The sequence below is a fragment of the Corvus hawaiiensis genome, chromosome Z (assembly GCF_020740725.1).
Source record: "Corvus hawaiiensis isolate bCorHaw1 chromosome Z, bCorHaw1.pri.cur, whole genome shotgun sequence".
NCBI classification, from domain to species: Eukaryota; Metazoa; Chordata; class Aves; order Passeriformes; family Corvidae; genus Corvus; species Corvus hawaiiensis.
Genome location: NC_063255.1, coordinates 67,712,736 through 67,729,922, shown reverse-complemented (window position 1 = coordinate 67,729,922; position 17,187 = coordinate 67,712,736). Strand labels below are relative to the sequence as shown.

The window sequence follows — 17,187 nt, the reverse complement described above, 5'->3', positions numbered from 1 at the left end:
TACCTTTGCAAATTTGTCATTTTCTTAATACAGAGTTAGGGTTTGGAAGTACTTGTTTCATGCTGAAAAAAAACTTTCGGGGAAAGCTTTTCAGTTTTAAATATTACATTGTAATGGCTCATCCACATATAAAGAATCTGAATTGTTACATTAATAGCTACTGACATAAAGACAGTTTAATGCATCCCACTTGGTAAATGTGACAGAAAGAGGTGGTACCTTATAAAATGTTTGTTTCGAGTTGTGTAAGAAACCTAGCTTACATAGTGATTTCTCTCTTCAGTAGGTCGAAGATCTCTTCTTTCTTCAGCCTATGTGGATAGCTCAAAATGGGAAAAGAGAAAGAAAGAGGAGCATAGCCTAGGTGAGAAAAGTTTGTTTCGTGTCTCCACTTTGTCCTGAGCTCATTTTTTGCTGTTTTGTCATCTGTAAATCCTTCAAAATAAAAAAGTGTGTGAAACAATATGCTTCTGAGCTTCTATGTCAAAAAGCGCTCAACATGTTAAAAATTTGACATATGTATTCAAAGCTATAGTGCTTTAGTTAGAATTTGCCTGTTTACTTAATGTTTGGTTTCTACAAGCTGATTTTTTTCTTTTACAACTTCCAAAGCGTATGACTCTCTCTGGCTGATGTCTTCATTGACATTGTTTTAACAGTACTGCAGTGTGAAAAAAAGCTATTCTATAAGTATTACAGTATAATCATATTTAAAGACATTTTTGAAAGGGGAAATTTTTGTCAGGGTTTTGCAGTTTCTTCTTGAATTATGGATTTTTTTAGGAGGGGGTGGGGAATGGAACTAAACTTTTCAAGAAGTTATATGTTAAACTGTATCTGCACATGGTACTGAGATCTGTGGAAATTTTATAGATAAGTTATTTGTCTAGATTACATTTGAAATTACATTCCCCTGTCTTTTTGGTGGCTATGTTAAATAGAAGGCATCTTGCAAAGCATTTTTCCATGCTAAAGATAGATTTTCATTATTTTGTACCAAAGTGTTTTGGAGACTCCTTAATTCATAGTCTGTTTTCATTCCTGGGCCCCTGAGTTGTGGTTGTTATTTGCCTTAGAGATTGTGAGGCCGAAAGAAGAATCAGCAGGTGAAATTCAGGGACTTTTGTCAGGCAGGAGGACAGACAAAATGATCACACTGATGTTTTTTATGCACTAAGTTGTTTCTTTTATGAATGAGCATCTAGGTGGGTATTGTCAACATGTTGTATTGTGCATGAACCAGAAACAGCCAGTGGGTCCTCATAACTGTAGCTTGGAACCTGCAGAGACTGTTAATACCTTGTTACACTTTGCTGTCAGTAGGACTGCTCATGCAGCGTGTTTTGGGCTGGAGCCACAGATTTGTGCCCTGGGATACATTTGAACTAGTCACCTCCAGGTGAAAATGGGTTCTTATTTTGACAAATGTCATAGCCAGTAGAAGTCCACTGTAGAAGAAAACGTTGTGCTCGTGCTCGTACAGTCCATGTTTGGCTTTCTTCAGGCCTGGCGAGACCTTCTGTGGCTGTTTGGCAGGCACAGTTCTTTCCACTCCTCCGCTGATGATCTTGAGCCAAAGCAGATGTCTATTCCATGATTTTCAAAGAGCTGCTTTGCATTTTCATTTTGTGTTCACAGAAAAGAGAAAACAAGTTAACACGGTGTCAGCTGTATTAGCATTTTCAGAAAGGAGACAGCCATGCAGACGTCTGCTCTGTAGCTGTCAGGTGTATGGTTGCACATACAATCTTGTCTGTACTAACTGGTGATTACAGCCAGAGTGAGTTCCTTGTGTTGAGGACATGCTCTTTTATTTGTGTCTTTCAAACGTTGTTTCAGAACTATTGTTATGCAAAACTGTGTTGTGAGGATACTTTTAAAGGAAAAAGAAGTATTTTTTGATTTCAAGTCAGTTTCATTTCTCTGCTGCAATGATGTGCTATCCCAGACACAAACTCATTTACTTGTGTCTATGTAAGACATGCTTTATTGTCTTCTCTGCAACCTCAGTTTAGAATCCAGGCATGAATGAGTTTAGCAAACTTCAGTACTGAAAAATGTATGGGAAAGAGCAAAACTGTATTTTGTGTACCAAAGCACTTTTGTTCAAGAAGTTAGGAATTGAAAATGTATTAATTTGGAATTTGCAAACTGCTTGCTGGTTGGAAGATACCTCCTTAGAAGTAATTTGAATTCCAGTTATTAAAAATGAAGTACCAAGGAAACCAGAATCCCAGGGGATAGCAGAATCCAAGTGAGATAGGAAATTTGGGTTTTTTGTTAGAAAGATTCACAGTACCTAAATTGGTTCATCTGCAACACCAGATGGCGGTGCTGCCCTTACAGACATGAATGATTTCCATTCAAAGCCTTGTTCAGTACAAAGCTGTTGTTCTTTCCAGTTATGTGGAAATAGAGATAAATGTGGAACATACAAATTTTTAGGGCAAAATATTTGCCTTGGCCTTTATATTTTAATTGGTTCTTTAAAATAAAACAAGGCTTTCTTTATAGCGCTGGTTAGCCTGTGAATTAAGGTGTTAGCTCTGCCCATCACTGCCAGGACAGCTAAGCTTTCCATCTCAGTTATATCATCATTCCCCACCACTGGATCAGAACTCTGTCTTGAGCGAACCACTTCTAAGAATAGAAGGGTATAAATATTGTAAAAGTGACTTTACATGGTGGCCAAATGTGCCACTTATTGATAATGTGCTACTTGCTGATGTGGCTACAATCTGTGGATAGGTACACCCTGTAAATCAAACTGAAACTATGATAATTTCCGAGGCCACCAAACTAGTATTAGAAGTTATAATCACTGACTTGGAAGGTGAGGGTCGGTATTTCCCCAGTCATTGTCCTGAGCCACCCTGTTGCAGGCAAAAAGATGTTGAGTTTCTATGAACAAATGAAAAAAGAGTGAACGTGGTATCTCATATACCAGTGTTCTAGAGACCACTCTGAAGTCATGGCCTGAAATTAAATTACCTAAGCTTCTATTTATGGTTTGTTTTGTTAATTTAAATCCATTGGATTCTTGAATATGCAGTAATACATTTGTAGAGAAGTTAAATTTATGGAGTTAATCTTGGAGAAGTGTGTTTTTAGGCAGCATATATGAGAGATTGTAGAGACTAGTGGTTTTTTTGATGAGTCAGATAAAAGCATTTGCAACATGTATCTGTTAAAATGTACTTAGAATTTTGATTTGGCCATTAAAACACTAGTTTGGTTTATACACCAGCATAAGCACTTAGGTTTTACCACCAACAATGCCAGGAGGCTTGGGCATTCACATGCTTGGGTTCTAGTACTGCTGTCAGGATCTTTTAACTAAGAAAAAGCTTTAATCTTGATTATTGAATAGCAACTTATGGAGCAGACTTGATTTAAAGAAGGTGGCTGAGTTATTTCAAATTATGAATATGAGGAAAAAAAAGTCTGGTTTTAGGTGCTCTTCACAGAAAACAAGCTAGGAAATAATTACTCATTGCTAATAATTCCTGTAATACTACTAGCGCAGAAGCAGCAATTTATCTGAAAACAAAGCTAAATTTCCCATTATCTTCATTTGTCTGCTATTCTTTTAGATTTAATCAGCCCTCATTTTATTGTTACTCTTACACTGGAGATGATAGATAAGTGTTTCACATTTATATGGAGTTCATAGATATGTGCTTTCCGTACTATAGATCTGATGGAGAGTTTCACCTTTGTAGACAGCATTAAAGGTCAGTCATTAAAATTCTATGTGTGAACTCTCCTAGAGGATGCTGTTGTATAATGGCTAACAGTCTTGTGATCTTGTATTCATGGCATTGTATCAATTTGGCTTATATTCTACTAAAGTAGTCAGTGTTTTCTAAAGTGGGCTCTACATCTTCATGAGCACCTAGACAAAAGAAATGCCAAGCTCAGGGCTTGAGCGTGGCCCAAAAAAATGCTCATAGGGATCACCTTGTAGTTTTGTGAGAGTGGTGCATAAGAAAAACAGTTCGGGATTAGGTAAATGAACTCTGAGTCTCAGGTCCACGTTGCTGTGTCATCAACCATACCAGATTTTGGAGCAAACCCTTCTTTCCAGCGGTGTCAAAATGGAGATTAAGAATGGTGGATGACAGTTGACTTCATTCAGTTCGGCAAGGACCTACCCAGTGCTTTGATCTAGATAAGCTGAGTTGGTTGCAGCACCCCTTCTTTTTAACTTCTAGCACTATTGGGAATGCTCCCTCTGTCTCTTCCCATGGGCTTCATTATGTCTTTTGTGAGTTCTGGAGAGATGGGTGATAAAGAGTCAAATACAGACACTTCTTGTAAGGATATTCCCATATAAGTTTCTTTACCATTAAAAAATTCTATCTGTTTTTTTAGTGGTTATCTTGTATAGCATGGCTTTGATAACCCATGTCACCTGAGCATCTTGCACTGTTTTTTGTGCGAGCAGGTACTGGCCTTACTAACTTTGCCACAAATTTCCCTTTGCTTTCATAGTCATGAAAAGTTTGCCTTCCCTCAGCCAGAAGATAAATGCCCATTTTGTGTGTTGAAGAACTCCTCAGGAAGAAAGTTGTTATGTAAACAAGGAATACTGCTATGTGGCAGACAGCAGCATTGTACAGACTAGGAGTCAACTCTTCTATTGCAAGTCAGGGCTCTGTCATTTTACTGAAGAGAAAACTTCATCCATGTGCTGTAATTTGACAGATTACCTGTAAAGTCAGAGTAGCAATGAATGTCATTTGTACTGTTAAAACTGTACCCTCCAGTGTTCGCTGCAGTACAGGTGTGTTTTTAAAGTAAAAAATAGTGAGTACCACTTGTTTTGTGGACAGCATCCCTCAGAGACACAGCATGTTACTGGTGTGGTGCTGTTTCCTGCCCCTGACATCTTTGCAAGAGTAGAAGGTTTAGTCAGTTCTGATGTGGTGCTGCAATTTCTGCTTACCTCACATTTCATTGACAGGTGTGGAGGCAGGATGACCTTTTTTGAAAATTAATTGGAAAAAGAGCCAACCCATCAGCTCATCAAGGATGGCCAGCGGTCATCTGAGCCATCATCATTACTGAGAGGTGTCAAAGGAGTGACTCACTTAGTAACAGTTGCAAAGGGTGAAGCAAGTTCCAAATGTTGCAGAGGGAATATGTTGGGTTCCTGGTCCTCAAGATGGGGGAGAATAGCAAAAAGGAGTACAATTGAAGTCTCTACAGCTTATGGATTTGATATCATCAGTTCATGGTCAAACAGATGACATTCAGCATATGTTGAACAGTTTACTCTTTATGAGTCACGTTTATTTTCCAGGAGCAGTACAAAACTAAACCTTCAAATTAAATTAATTTAACTTCCAATTAAGTTCATTAAATGCAATGGCTCGCTACCTGTTCAACAGTCAGAAGTTTAAGTTCCTGCATGGTCAGATTAATATTGTTGTATGACTGCTGAAGCAGAATGCTATAAAGTTACTTAGCTACTGGCACAGTGCCCCATTTGATTAACAGGATTTCTTTGGATTGCTGTTCATGACTGTAAGGTTAGCAGTATGGTATTACATGTTTCTGTGTCTCATTGTTTTACCATAAAATAGAAGTCCATGCATAAAGCACTGTCCAGCATGTGCTAGGCTTGAAAGCAAGTGGGAATTTTAAGGACATCTGCCAAGTTTTTGTTTTAGATTACTTACGTTTGTTGTACTAATTTCATCCAGCACATTATATATAGAGTAGTTTGCTTTTTTCCCCTCCTTTTCTAATAAGTTAGGATCATCACGTTGAGAACTTTTTAATGTATTATTTTCTGTTAAAGTGTTCCACAGTAATGGAAAGTACTGTTTTCATAAAATTTCAAAATGAGACGTTAAGAACCCAGAATTTGATTTCATGGACACAGGTTCTATTCTAGGTTATATAATGGCTCTGCAGATTTTCCTGTTGTCCCAGTTGATTAAACACACTCTTTTTCTGCTTTCTCCAGCTGACTTAGCCCACTTAATGGACAGAACCTATGAAAGAAAACTGCCTGTCAGCTCTTTGACAGTAGCCCGGGTAAGGAAATAAATCCCAATCATAAAGTGGTAGAAGGGACTGTGGAATGCTTGTGTAATCAAGTGAGCTGAGAGGTGATAAATGGTATCACCTCTTTTGAGAGTTCTGGGATCATAAATGTCTTGTTATACTGTTAAATTGCTGTATAAAGCTGTTTTATTGATACTTTGTACTCGCTAGTTAGTACCCAGACCATAGGGTCTTCAAAACAGAATTTTTTTTTTTCTCGGTAAAATCAGGCCTCACTGTTACTGGGTTATGTGTTTCCTGCCTTCCTGCCTTTCTGTCTTTGTGAGAGCTTTAAAGCCTCCTGAGGCACTGGTATAAGAACCCAGGCAGCTAAGGGAATGCATTGAATTAGTACGCTGCATTGTCTGTCTTCCTCCACTTCCAGGCTCCTTTCAGAGTGAGGCGGAGGTGGACATATTTTGCTTTTATAGTTTTCTTTCATTGCAGCAGACTGAGGCAGAACAGATGCTGACATGGGTTAAGCAAAGCCACTGCTTTTACTGAAATTAGTAACCAGTTCCATCCTCTGGATGGGTTAATCTGGAAAGGGGGGAGGTAAAGCAGAGATACAGGATCTGTTTTTAAATTCCCTGTGTAAATGAGTGTTTGTAATGAACAGGAAAATAAATATGTCACTTGTTTAAAAAACAAAACAGCAAACTAATTTCAGTCTTCAAAATTACCCAGAGAAGCTGAGTTACCTCAGTAAATATCCCTAATTAGTAATATCACTGATTCGGATAATTTGCACCACTAACTGAGGTGTCGCAGAAGGCTTTGTTCAGTTACAAGAGCAAGCATTTATACAGATCAAGCATTCTTGACGATTGCTTCTGAGACAGTGTCCATGAGGGATATGGGTGTTCGTTTCCTTTTTATGAAGATTTATTCCTTTCTTGCTTTGGGCTGACCTCCCTGGAGAAATGGCATTTTCAGATTGTCAAACAGCACCACTTTCCAATACCTGGAGCTAACATCATATTCTTTTTTTCTGAAATGTAGGGAAAGCACACAGGCATGGTATTGCCATGCTCAGAAGATGAGATCTCTATGTATACCGCATGGAAAGAGAATTAAGAAATGGGAGACCAAATACCAGGCAGCTGAAGTTACTGTTTTTAGCTTAGGCTTAGGGTAAAGAGAAGTACTGACCTTGAGAACATGTTTGTATATTCTGAACTGAAGGTATTATATTATGAAGATGCTGTAGAGTTCCAGCATCTTTATGCTTATGTTAGTAAAACTTACAGGAAAACAGGATTCACTGTTAACATAAGACAAAATCTGGTTGAAAACTTGGCTTGTATTTAAGTAATTGATAGAACTGGGAGTTTTGTAAGAAGACAGGATTGTAAATGAGAGGACAATTGTACTTTACAGCATGGGGGTTGATTTTTTTCTTACCATTATTTATAAGTATAGTGAAATACAAAATGTTGCTGTCCCTATGCTTCAGAATATGTAGTATGAATAGGCACAACTGGCAAACTATAGGGAAAAGAATATTTTTTGGAAAAAGAAATGAGGCATGTCAAGACTCACTCAAAATTCTGGCAAAAATGTAAGGATCTGAATGTACGCTTAAAATAAAGGGTGTGATTAAAGAGCAAAAGATTTGGAGGAACAGCAGAATTACAGGGCTGTAGGTATTTAATCATCAGATGGCCTTCAAGGTGCATAAAGTTTTTCAGAATTAAGGAAGGGAGTTGTCTCAGTTTAAAAAGGTTTGAGTTTTAGCAGTCTAGAAGAAACCAGAGTTAGGAGCAAGCAAAGATGTGAAGAATTCCAGTACTGTCAGACAGCTAAATATGCCAAACAAACGTGTCTTGTTATTGCGCTTTGTTCTAATATGCTTTGTGTGAGTGCTCCCCTTTTAAGCTTTTATTTCTTATTTTTTAATCAGTTTGTTGACAACATTTCTTCACGAGAAGAAGTGGATCAAGCCGAATACTACCTTTACAAGTAAGCATCTTTTCTCCCCAGCATGAACTTTGAGTTGTACAAGTAAATACCATGAAGTCTTGTCCTTTGCAGACTGACCGTTTCCAGCTTCTTGGCTTTGATTTCTGTCTTGCAAAATATGCACATCTACTTGTCTTGCACCTCACAGCCAAGGGCTTTCTTGGCAACCTCTCCATGGCTATGGCTGCCCTTCTCTGGACCTCTGGCATGTCTCCTGTCATGCACGTTAATCTGCGATACTGAACTAGCAGCTAATGCAACCTCCAGCTGTGGTTTACATTAGAGATGCTGAAATTACAAGGAATCATGTTTTTCACAGTTTTTCCTTCTGAAACTCTTTTTTGTTCTCTGAGTCTATATTTATCTAGATTGGCTATATGATATTGACGTGTCTTAAGTGGAGGACTCTAGGAAGCTTTTTGCCTTAGAACACCAAAAAATGAAAATGGTCATCTTGTGGTAATGATCAAGTTGTGCTGGTTTGGGCAAATTTAGAAATACAACCTCTGAGAGAAGGCAGGTCACCCCCCCTCCCCCACCAGGTTCGGGAAAAATAAATTTTCCTCGAAGGAAAGTGAAGGAGATAAAAACTATTTATTTAACAACTACACGGGAAAAGGAAAATAATGCTAAATAATAAAATTTTGCTGTGGAGAAAAAAGCCTGGGAAAGCGTTTGAGTCCTCCCTTTGGTCTCCTTGGAGCTGGGGCTTGGCCCAGGGCCAGGCCCTCTGTGCCCAATGGAAAGTCCTCCAGATGTGCTCTGAAGTTGGAGCAGTCCAGCAGAAAAGGGAAAAAAATCTGGAATTCCAGGGCGGAAAAAAAACTTCAACTCTCAGTCTCTCTCCGGAGAAAAAGAAACTGAACAACTGGCCAAAAACTGACCCGGGAGCAGCAAGCCGGGTGCTTCCTCGCCCCGCTGCCGCAGCTGGGAAAAAAAGAGTTGCCATCTCTGTGTGACCTTGAACAAGCTGAAAACTGCTTTGAAGAAGTTTTGCTCAGTTTTTCCTTCTCCCTCTCAGGCTCAGCTTAGAGGCATGGAAAGGCACAAGAATTAACTTCTGGGCATAGGGCAGCGATATGGGATACACATCACAAAGTCACCCCAAGACACAAGTCAAGGCTGAATGAAATACATTATCCCCTTAGTACTTCTGTGTTTCCCAGATAAGCTGTATAGTTCACTTTATGCATGGGTTGTTAGGGTTTTCAGTGACTATTTTTGTGTTGATTGAAGTGTACAGGGTACCTTTTCTGGTAGTGTCAGGTTGAATGCTTGCTTGCTTCGTGTCAATACCTCTTAATATTGACTTTAAGAGGGTAGCAATTCTTGCTGATCACTAGAATAAATTAGTTCTTTTATGGTGGTTGCAGACATGTTTGGAGAACTAAGTTTTGTGAAGGAGAAAGTAACGCATCCTGTCAAAGCACATGAGAGAGCATCCTTACAAATAATGTCAGGTTGTTATTTGTAAATAATAATGATCGGGTTTTTTTAGTTACGGTGTTTTCTGGATAGCTGGTTTATGTATATGCACAGTTTTAAGTACGTGACTGCGTTAGACTTCTGATGTCCCTGATTCTGTGGTACTGTTGGGACAGTATCTGAACCTCGGAACTTCAAGATGGAAACAGTAGAAACCCAGCTGGTTAATACTAGCAGTATCCTGTAGTTTAAGAATAAAAGTAGGAAGAAGAATCTTTTACAGAGAGGAGGTTAGTGGAGTTTTCATTCCTTTTGACCAAGATTTCATTAGTCATATCAGAATCTGTGATCAGAAATCAGTTCTCCATCCTGCAGCAGCAGACATGGAAGCAGGAGAAGGTAAAGCCAGTTTAATGCAAGCCCTCTAGTACCTTTTAGTGACATTCTTGAATGCATTATATTATGCCACATATACTTAGGTCCTCTCTGATGGAGTCAGGCACTCTAGGGTCAGGGATTCCAAGAGACCTTTGACTTCCCTGACATGCAAAGGAAAGTGTGGTAGTTTTAATTGCTAAGTCTCAAAATGGTACAGATAAAATCCAGATAGTGAGGTGTCTGTAATGTATCTTACAGATTCTTTCTTCTTGAAAAAAGAAGTTCAGAAAGAGTGACAAAAAATTAGAAGCATAAAAAATGGTCCATAGTAAGAGGGAGAGAATATTGTGGGAATCTCTTAACATGTAAAAATATCCTTCTTAGTCTTAATCTGTGCCTGGTTAGTACATCAGGTAAAAATACAGGATTTCTATCTTTAAGTACACATTCTAATGGAGAGAGTTACAATTCAAAAACAATTATGGTTATTTACTATTTTCCTAAGATAAAATTTTCCTGTGTCTAGTGAGAGTATAGTTAGGTGCATATTAAATATAATCATTTGCCATTGATACAGATTTTAGTAGTCTGTATGGAGAAAATAGAAAAGTATTGGCTTGTTACATGGCCCGTCAGACATGCTCTGGCTGGAATTTTTCTTCTGTGTGTCCCTGTAATGCTGCTTTGTTTTGGTGTTGCAAAATGGTTAGTCTTTTGGTGATGTTAACATCAATTTTCAAGGAGACTTCATTCCAGCATTGATCCATGAAACTATTCTCAAAATGGATGTGTATGCAGGTAGTGAAACAGCGTAGAGAGGTCTGTAATTAATGTAAAAATCCTAATAATAATAGCATTTTCTCTGTCAAGTGAAAATAAATGTTCTGGCTTCAGGATATAGGAGATCTGGTGGGTATTTGCAAGACCCTTTAGTTGGTCTTTACATTTTGCGCTTAGGCTGGAGGTTAAATGAAAGACATTTTTATAAAGATAGGTCTTTGCAGCTGGGAGGATGTTTGACACTGAGAAGTGTCCTGTGTAAATGGCTACACCATGAAACATAGATGAGGGGGGTAGAGAGGGAAAGTTAAGCAGCGAAGCTTTGACAAGGATGAGAAATCTCTTTTTCTGCCTTAGCGAGAAGGTTCCAAGCACAATTTTTCTTTTTATTTAAGAATAAACTTCTAAACAGGAGAAAGGCAGTATCAAAGTAAAACCGGTTTCATGTCTGTTTTTTATGTTTTACGTCTTCTGAGGTATACAAATGCATTGCAAACAAGTGTCATGTATGTGGCCTGGTAAGTTGACTGTATGTGCATTTGCTTGAACATAAATAATCAGAATGCTCCCAGAGTCCTTTGGTTTTTCCCATAGCTGCTTGTAGAATAATAGAGAGGGGAACTTGATATCTCTCCCCAGTGTTTGGTGCCTCTGGCAATCTGAGGTGAAGGGTAAACAGTTCCAAGGCCCCTACACGATTGGAAGATGTTCCTGATACAAAAGGCAAACTACCTGTGGGAAGAATCAGAGGGAAGTAATGGCACTTCCATGCTTGCGGTGTGGGGTTTTCTTGAAGACGGGAGTGACAGAACTTGTAATTGTTAGCTTCGTAGACTGGAGACTTTTCTTCTATTATGTGAGGCACAGAACATATTTTCAAAAAGTGTATTCTGGAGCATTAGCATAATGCATTTACGAAGCCAAAATAAGATATGTGTATTATATTTAGACCTGTTTCTATTTTCTATCCATTTGAAGCAGTGGATTTCCAGCCATACTGCCTCCACAGAGGATCTTGAGCTCTCAAGAATAGCTGTGTGGAAACTGCTATGCTACATTGTGGAACATGTCAGTAGGATGGTAAAGGCCAGTTTGAGGCATGATGTCATCTGCTTTCAGTGCTCCTCTTTTTGTTCTTCTCTGAATAACTCCCCCCCTCTGTTAACTGTCAGACTTTAAAAAAATCCTTTCATCTCCTAGGATCCCAACAAAAATTCTCATCAGAATGCAGAGCACTTTCAGCCAGATCAAAGATCTGCAGTTCGCCTTACTTTGTCCTGTCTCACTGAGATGTCACTATTTCACACATCAGGGTGTTTTTCATTTGATTGAAACATTAGCATAATGAAGAGAGGTTTTGTGATGAGGTAACTGCTGATTTTGTATGTAGGTTTTATGCCAACAAAGATTTTTCAATGTGTGTGAAAAGAATTGGTGAAGTTTTTATGTTGAGATTCCTCAAGAGAATTTTTAATTGCATTAAACCCATGACCCACCATGTAGAAAAAAGTATGCACGCTGTCTGCAGAATGTGTTTATATGTGCATGTGCTCTGCAAATTCTTGCACAATCTGCCTAAATCTTTTTATTACCTTCCTGTGATTGGTAATTGGTTTTTTTGAAAACAGACCTGTTTCTGCAGACTTCAGGATTTATTACCTGGGGTCCATGCTTGATTGTAATCACAAAATGGGACAATAGCAAATGATTAGAAATTATTCTTAAATGTAATGTCTTTTATAGAATCATAGAATTGTTTAGGTTGGATGGTAGTAAGTTACAGTTTTGAGGCCTGATTTCAGCCTTTAAATCATTTTGGGACTGTGATCTCTGTACATATGAAATTGTGCTTTTTCCTAGTAATACCTGTGTATCACTGCTTAAGGCAACATTACATGCAAAATAAGTTTCACCTGCACTCTTCTATGCATGTCTGTTCTGTGGGTGCAGAAGTTTTGCTTTCATACCAGTCAAGCAGTTCTAAAAATGTTGTTACTCTAAAGTATTGTTTATAATAAATTATCACAATGGACCAAAAAAAGTGTATTCCTGAATGATATTTACATGGCATTCATTCTCTTTGTTTCTGTACATAAATCTACAGTACATAATGACATAATACCTGTTCCAGCACAAATAAAAGAGATGTAGACACAGTCCTGTAACATATTTAATTCTTCCTTTGAGATGTTCTCATTCTCTTAAGACTGTAGGTGAAATAGATTTCATTAACTGATCAGGTCTTGGTTTTCAATGCCTCTAGAGAAATATTTGGGTTAATAAAAAGGTATAAAAATAAATGAGTCAGAAGTATCTGCCTGCTATTCAAGTAATGCTGCAGTTATATTTTGAAATGATACTGAGAAGTGGTGGAAGCGTCTGTAGGGAAAAATACACCTTGTAGGCCAAATGGTATGTTTTACCAGTTTGGATGCCCCTCTAGGTGGAGTGTTCTAAAATAAGTTCATTTGCAAAAGATTTGGGCAGTTCTTCAGCAGGTAGGCAGGCACAAGGAAGAGAAACACCAGAGAGATTTACCTCATTGGAATATTTACTTATTTTCATGTGAATGACAGAAATACTAGTGTTTAGTGCTGTTCCACTATGGTTGCCAGTGTGCGATGCTGCTTTATGTGAAGAAATATTGGTAACTATCCAAGCCAGTGCTGTCAGATATAAGTGTTCTGGCTGTACAGACTGCACTGTGCTCCTGGCTCCAGCATTCACTCATTTCTGCACTGAGGGGCACATGTTCTTACTCTCCCTGTCATCTTTCACAGTTTCTTTGTTGTCGTCGTCTGTCTGGTTTGTCACAGTCTGAACTGTCGGAATCTTTGGAAAAAACAATTAGTAGCTATGTTTCAGAACTCAGAGCCGAATTTCAGCAAACCTTTTCCTGTAACCGCATCAGATTTCAGTGTGCTCAGCGTAACATGCTGTGAAGTGCAGGAGAACGATCAATAAAGATAGCACACTGAAGAGGGTTCAGAAAGATCTTTCCCTGTAATACATGCCTTTTCAGTCATCTGCTTTTCATCGTTCATCTGTCCTTTTGAATACACTTTTCTGTAAACTTGGCAGAAACTGGACAAGAACTTTCTAGGCACTGCATATAAAAGCACAAAAAGTTGGAAGGCTTTCCATCAACACTAATTTTTTTTTTTTTTTGTGTGTTGCTGACACTAGAAGGGTAAGCATTTGGATTTTAAAACTTCGTATTTAAAACGAGGAAAAAAAGGATTCTTCTACAAACAGAACGCAATATCAGTGTTGGGGGTAATCTCTCCTTTTCCTCCACAATATTTCAATGTCAATAGAAAGACAAAGCCAGTCAGATTCAGAAATTGACAGAAGTCACTTCGTCCACCATATGGATACATTTTTCATTTAGTATTGGAAGACAGGCTTTCATTACAATTCTTGGAGGAAAAGAATATTAGCAGGACTTCCCTATTTTTCACCCAGCATCTTTCTTGCCAGCAGCTCAAAGCTTTCTGTCTAGTAGCTTCTACTGGAAATAGTCTGAAGTACAATGTGACCAGATCTCAACTGTTGAACTCGTATATTGAAGGAGAAAGGGCAATTTTATCTGAGTTTGACCCATACTTATCCTTAAAGGTCAATTTTGCTATATCCGGTGGCATTCTAGAAGTTGTACAGTAAACCCCTGCATCAGCAAACAGCCTGTCTGGAGGCAGATCTTGCATTATGTTTTAGAAATACTGAAAGTCCAGACAGAGGTTAAATGCAGCCAAAAATGTAGAGAGTGAGCTGTTCGTATGAATACAAATGACCTGGACAGACTAAAACCTTTTACAAGTTTTGGAATTTAAAACAAGTACAAGCAAAGATCTGCTGCTTTGCTAGCTTTAGTTAATGACTAATGCAACTAATAATTGTAAAGATATACTGGAGAATTAACTCCATCTGGCTTCCTCTGCAAGGAATTTCAGCTTCCACTACAGCCCCTGAGCTGTCTCCAATCCCATGTAAATAGAAGAAAAAGTATATGAAGTTAATGTTTCTGTTGAGCTCCCTGTCTTTTAGCTTTCCCGAATAGTGTTAAACAGTACAGCAATCTTTCCTCTTTCAGTTATGTTGATAGTGGCAGCCACCAGCTGCCCATTTATTAGGCCTACAAACATAACGAGGGCTACCACGGACCTTTCCTTAGGAACTGTTAACTTTGTGATTATTGTATCCATCCACCTAAATCATTCTTTTGTGTGGTGCAAGTATGTATTTCCTTTTTGAATCAAAATAAATACAGTAGAAAAAATAACTATGAACTACTTGTTACTATCAACTTTTTATGGAATAATCTTGACATGCTGTAGACCAGAGCTGTCTTTTTGCAGGTAGGCTGATCAGAATTAGAATTATTTGAATTGTTGATCTCAGTTTAGATCGGCAAGCAAGAAACTTTAATTCAAATAAAATATTTTAATAATGTTTCTTGTTTATAATTTAGATTACTTTCTAAAGAAAGCCTTATTGGTGTTTTCTGGCAGCAGAAAACAAGTTCTTCAAAGCAGTTTCATTTCTTTGGAAGGATTGTACTCAATTTGGAACCATTTTCTTACTGAGCAAAGAGACACTCTTGTGTAGATAGTTTCAAGGTTAACAGGTATTTCTTTACAGGTTTATTTTATATATCTGATTTTATTCTAAAAAAAAAGAGAAATGTTTACCAGAGTGGTATTTTTCCTGGTGTGGACAGCCACCTTTGAGAAAGAACCTTAAATTAAAGTATTACTTTTCTGCAAATGTTCACATTTTAATGAGTGTGTAAACATTCATGATATTAAATACAGCATGGAAAGTGTTTAGAACATATTTTGTATTTAAAATTTAACAATACAAGGAAATCTTGTTTTTATTTGGTGAAATTGCAGATTCTCAATATGTCAGGATTTTTTAGTTGTAGGTGCTAGTTTTTATTCCTGTTTTATTTTAGATGTGGTAAGCATGCATTCCTGATGTTTTGAGTCACATATTACTCATTATTGAGCTAAACTAAACATAACAAAGAAGAGGGAAGAGTGTATTATGTTTGCAGCTGTAAAAGCGGCAACAGTTATTAAAAATTCTGTTTTCTGTTGCTTAGCTAGTAGCCTTCTCTAGTTTGTGTTATCCTGCTTGTAAAGCTAGTGGCACAGTATATGTTTCTTGGGGAAACGAATACATCTAATAGAGATTTTTATTTGTGGGGCTTGTGAGCTGGTTTATTTTTTTCAAATAGGAATTCTGTTGATTTTTTTTTTTAGCTCTAGTTTACAGAATCGTAGTGCTGAGTAGCACTGGGTTGTGGGGTAGGCATTCAAATGAAAATACTAGGCCATTTTAACTTCATCTATTATTACACAGCACATACGAAATAATAAAATAGGCTAAAAATGGGAGAGCATTTATCCTATACTTTGGGAGATTCAAGTTTTTGTCCTACTGCAACCAGCCTACTCAAAATGCTGAACAATTTAAATGTCACAAAGAGGGGGCTACGTACTAAGTCAAAAGGCTTCCAGACCAGGCTTTAGGAATGTCAGTGATCAAGATTCTTTTACTGTAATCAGTAGTAAAAGAAAGAATAAAAGTAGTTTTTGAGGTAAGTTGAGATTGTTATTTTGTTGCCAATAAAGGTGGTTTTCCAAGGGATGAATCAGAGTGTTTCTGGCTTAAATGGACTCTGCAAGCAGCTGCGGATGAGAACAAGAGTTTTATTGAGAATGGATTTTAAGAACAGGATGAGTATTGAGAGCCTGTATTGTGTTAAGTTTATTATGGAAAAAATTAAGTTAGGAGCTGGAGAGTAAAGATACGCAGTAAATAGTGTCGGGTTTCACATGTCCTCAATCTGGGAAATAGGAGTTGCATAGCTTGCCACAGCTGTTATGTTGAAAATACATCTTGGGTTAAATGTACATGCTGTAGAGTTGATCCACTTACCAGGATTTACTTTGTATTTTTTCTTATAATTGTTTTCTCTTACTTGTAACTAAAGGAAGGCTTGTAAGAAAGTGGGACTGGACATCCACTAAGAATGTGAAATGTTTTGAAACAGTCCAGGACATATCACATGGTAGTTTAACATGGAAAGGGATGTCTATCTGTTTTTCTTTTTTTTTTTTTTTCTTTACAATGTTTGAAGAAAAATTTTGCCAGGAGACTAATGTGAGTGCTAGTAAGACTTATACAAGCAGTTTCATGGTATTTTTGGTTTTCTTAATGCAAATAGTGTATGCTCTTGCAGGTTGCATGGAACCAGGGCTGGGACCAAAGCATCTCTAACATTCCACTGCCTGAGAATTCCTATTCTACATCACACTTACTAAGAAAACTGCCAGTATGGTTGAATAATGGCAAGTCATGTGCTAGTTTGTAGGGTAGACTGATGGAGAGAAGGACAAAGGCATTAAAATATGTTTTCCTGTTGTACCTCAGCCGACATATGAAATACAAGGCTTATGCACTATTTCAGTGAGGACATCCCTTAGTTTTACTATATGTAATGAAAAGTCCGTATGATTTTAAATCATTGTTACCTTAAATCTTGGTTTATTTCACAGGCTTCTAAGATGAACATGGTCT

At 37.8% G+C, this 17,187-nt stretch overlaps 1 protein-coding gene across 2 annotated transcripts in view; it reads left to right on the top strand.

Moving 5' to 3' along the window:
- Window positions 1-17,187, top strand: part of MRPS27 (mitochondrial ribosomal protein S27) — a 43,761-nt gene that overhangs the window by 1,705 nt on the left and 24,869 nt on the right. Inside the window, exons 2-4 of one of the 2 annotated variants that reach the window (XM_048290668.1) lie at window positions 284-364; window positions 5,975-6,045; window positions 7,958-8,016. In XM_048290668.1, coding sequence (XP_048146625.1) covers window positions 284-364; window positions 5,975-6,045; window positions 7,958-8,016 — 211 coding nt within the window. The remainder of the gene's footprint in view (window positions 1-283; window positions 365-5,974; window positions 6,046-7,957; window positions 8,017-17,187) is intronic. The other variant, XM_048290667.1, reaches the window with a different exon arrangement.